Here is an 883-nt window from a genome sequence, read left to right on the forward strand (position 1 = left end):
TGACGAGGGTCCTTAGGATGTAATTATCTAATTCTCTAAGTCTTATGATGTAATTTATGTAAAGTACTTAGGTTAAACATACGTGAAGAATGTATATATAGGCTATACCGTACAATGAAATCAATAAGAAAACCTTTTACACCATTCTAGTTTTCTTGACGAGGGTCCTTAGGATGTAATTATCTAATTCTCTAAGTCTTATGATGTAATTTATGTAAAGTACTTAGGTTAAACATACGTGAAGAATGTATATATAGGCTATACCGTACAATGAAATCAATAAGAAAACCTTTTACACCATTCTAGTTTTCTTGACAAGAAGTAGAACTCGAAACCTTGTATTATCAACAACCATCTTCTGCATGAAACATCAATCAGATTCAGTTGAGGGAGATATGTGATGGGAAGGTAGTGGTAACAACACTTGTAGAATAAATTGAAAGAAGATTTGTATATTTCGATCTCAAAGGAAATAATAGTGGAGTAACAAACGAAAAGGAAATATGTAAGACTATGATTAGTAGGGGTTACTTCCCAAAATTCTTTTATTGAAAAATAATAAAAAAATACAAAAAGAGAGAGAAAGGAAGAGGAATGTTTTTCTCTCTTTTTCTACACGTGTCCATATGTTATTAATTACATATTAATTATTTTTTTTTATTTTTTTTTGAGTAATGGTGAATGGTTCTCCACTAATGATGCTCAAGGTGTGAATCATGGGATCTAATTTTTAGGAGAACGAAAGGAAAAGAGAACTGACGACGAAAAGACATTTACCACTCAGAAGAGAGATTAGGAGGAAGGAAGACTTAATTATAATATTGGCCACAGATAAAGATGGGGAGTCTACGTGGCATCTTAGAGTTGAATTTTAAAAAACTGA

At 31.5% G+C, this 883-nt stretch overlaps 1 protein-coding gene across 1 annotated transcript in view; it reads left to right on the forward strand.

Moving 5' to 3' along the window:
• LOC109129976 (uncharacterized mitochondrial protein AtMg00810-like) overlaps window positions 1–118 on the forward strand; it is a 1634-nt gene extending 1516 nt beyond the window's left edge. Inside the window, exon 3 of the mRNA XM_019239047.1 lies at window positions 102–118. Coding sequence (XP_019094592.1) covers window positions 102–118 — 17 coding nt within the window. The remainder of the gene's footprint in view (window positions 1–101) is intronic.

The sequence above is a fragment of the Camelina sativa genome, chromosome 17 (genome assembly GCF_000633955.1).
Source record: "Camelina sativa cultivar DH55 chromosome 17, Cs, whole genome shotgun sequence".
NCBI classification, from domain to species: domain Eukaryota; kingdom Viridiplantae; phylum Streptophyta; class Magnoliopsida; order Brassicales; family Brassicaceae; genus Camelina; species Camelina sativa.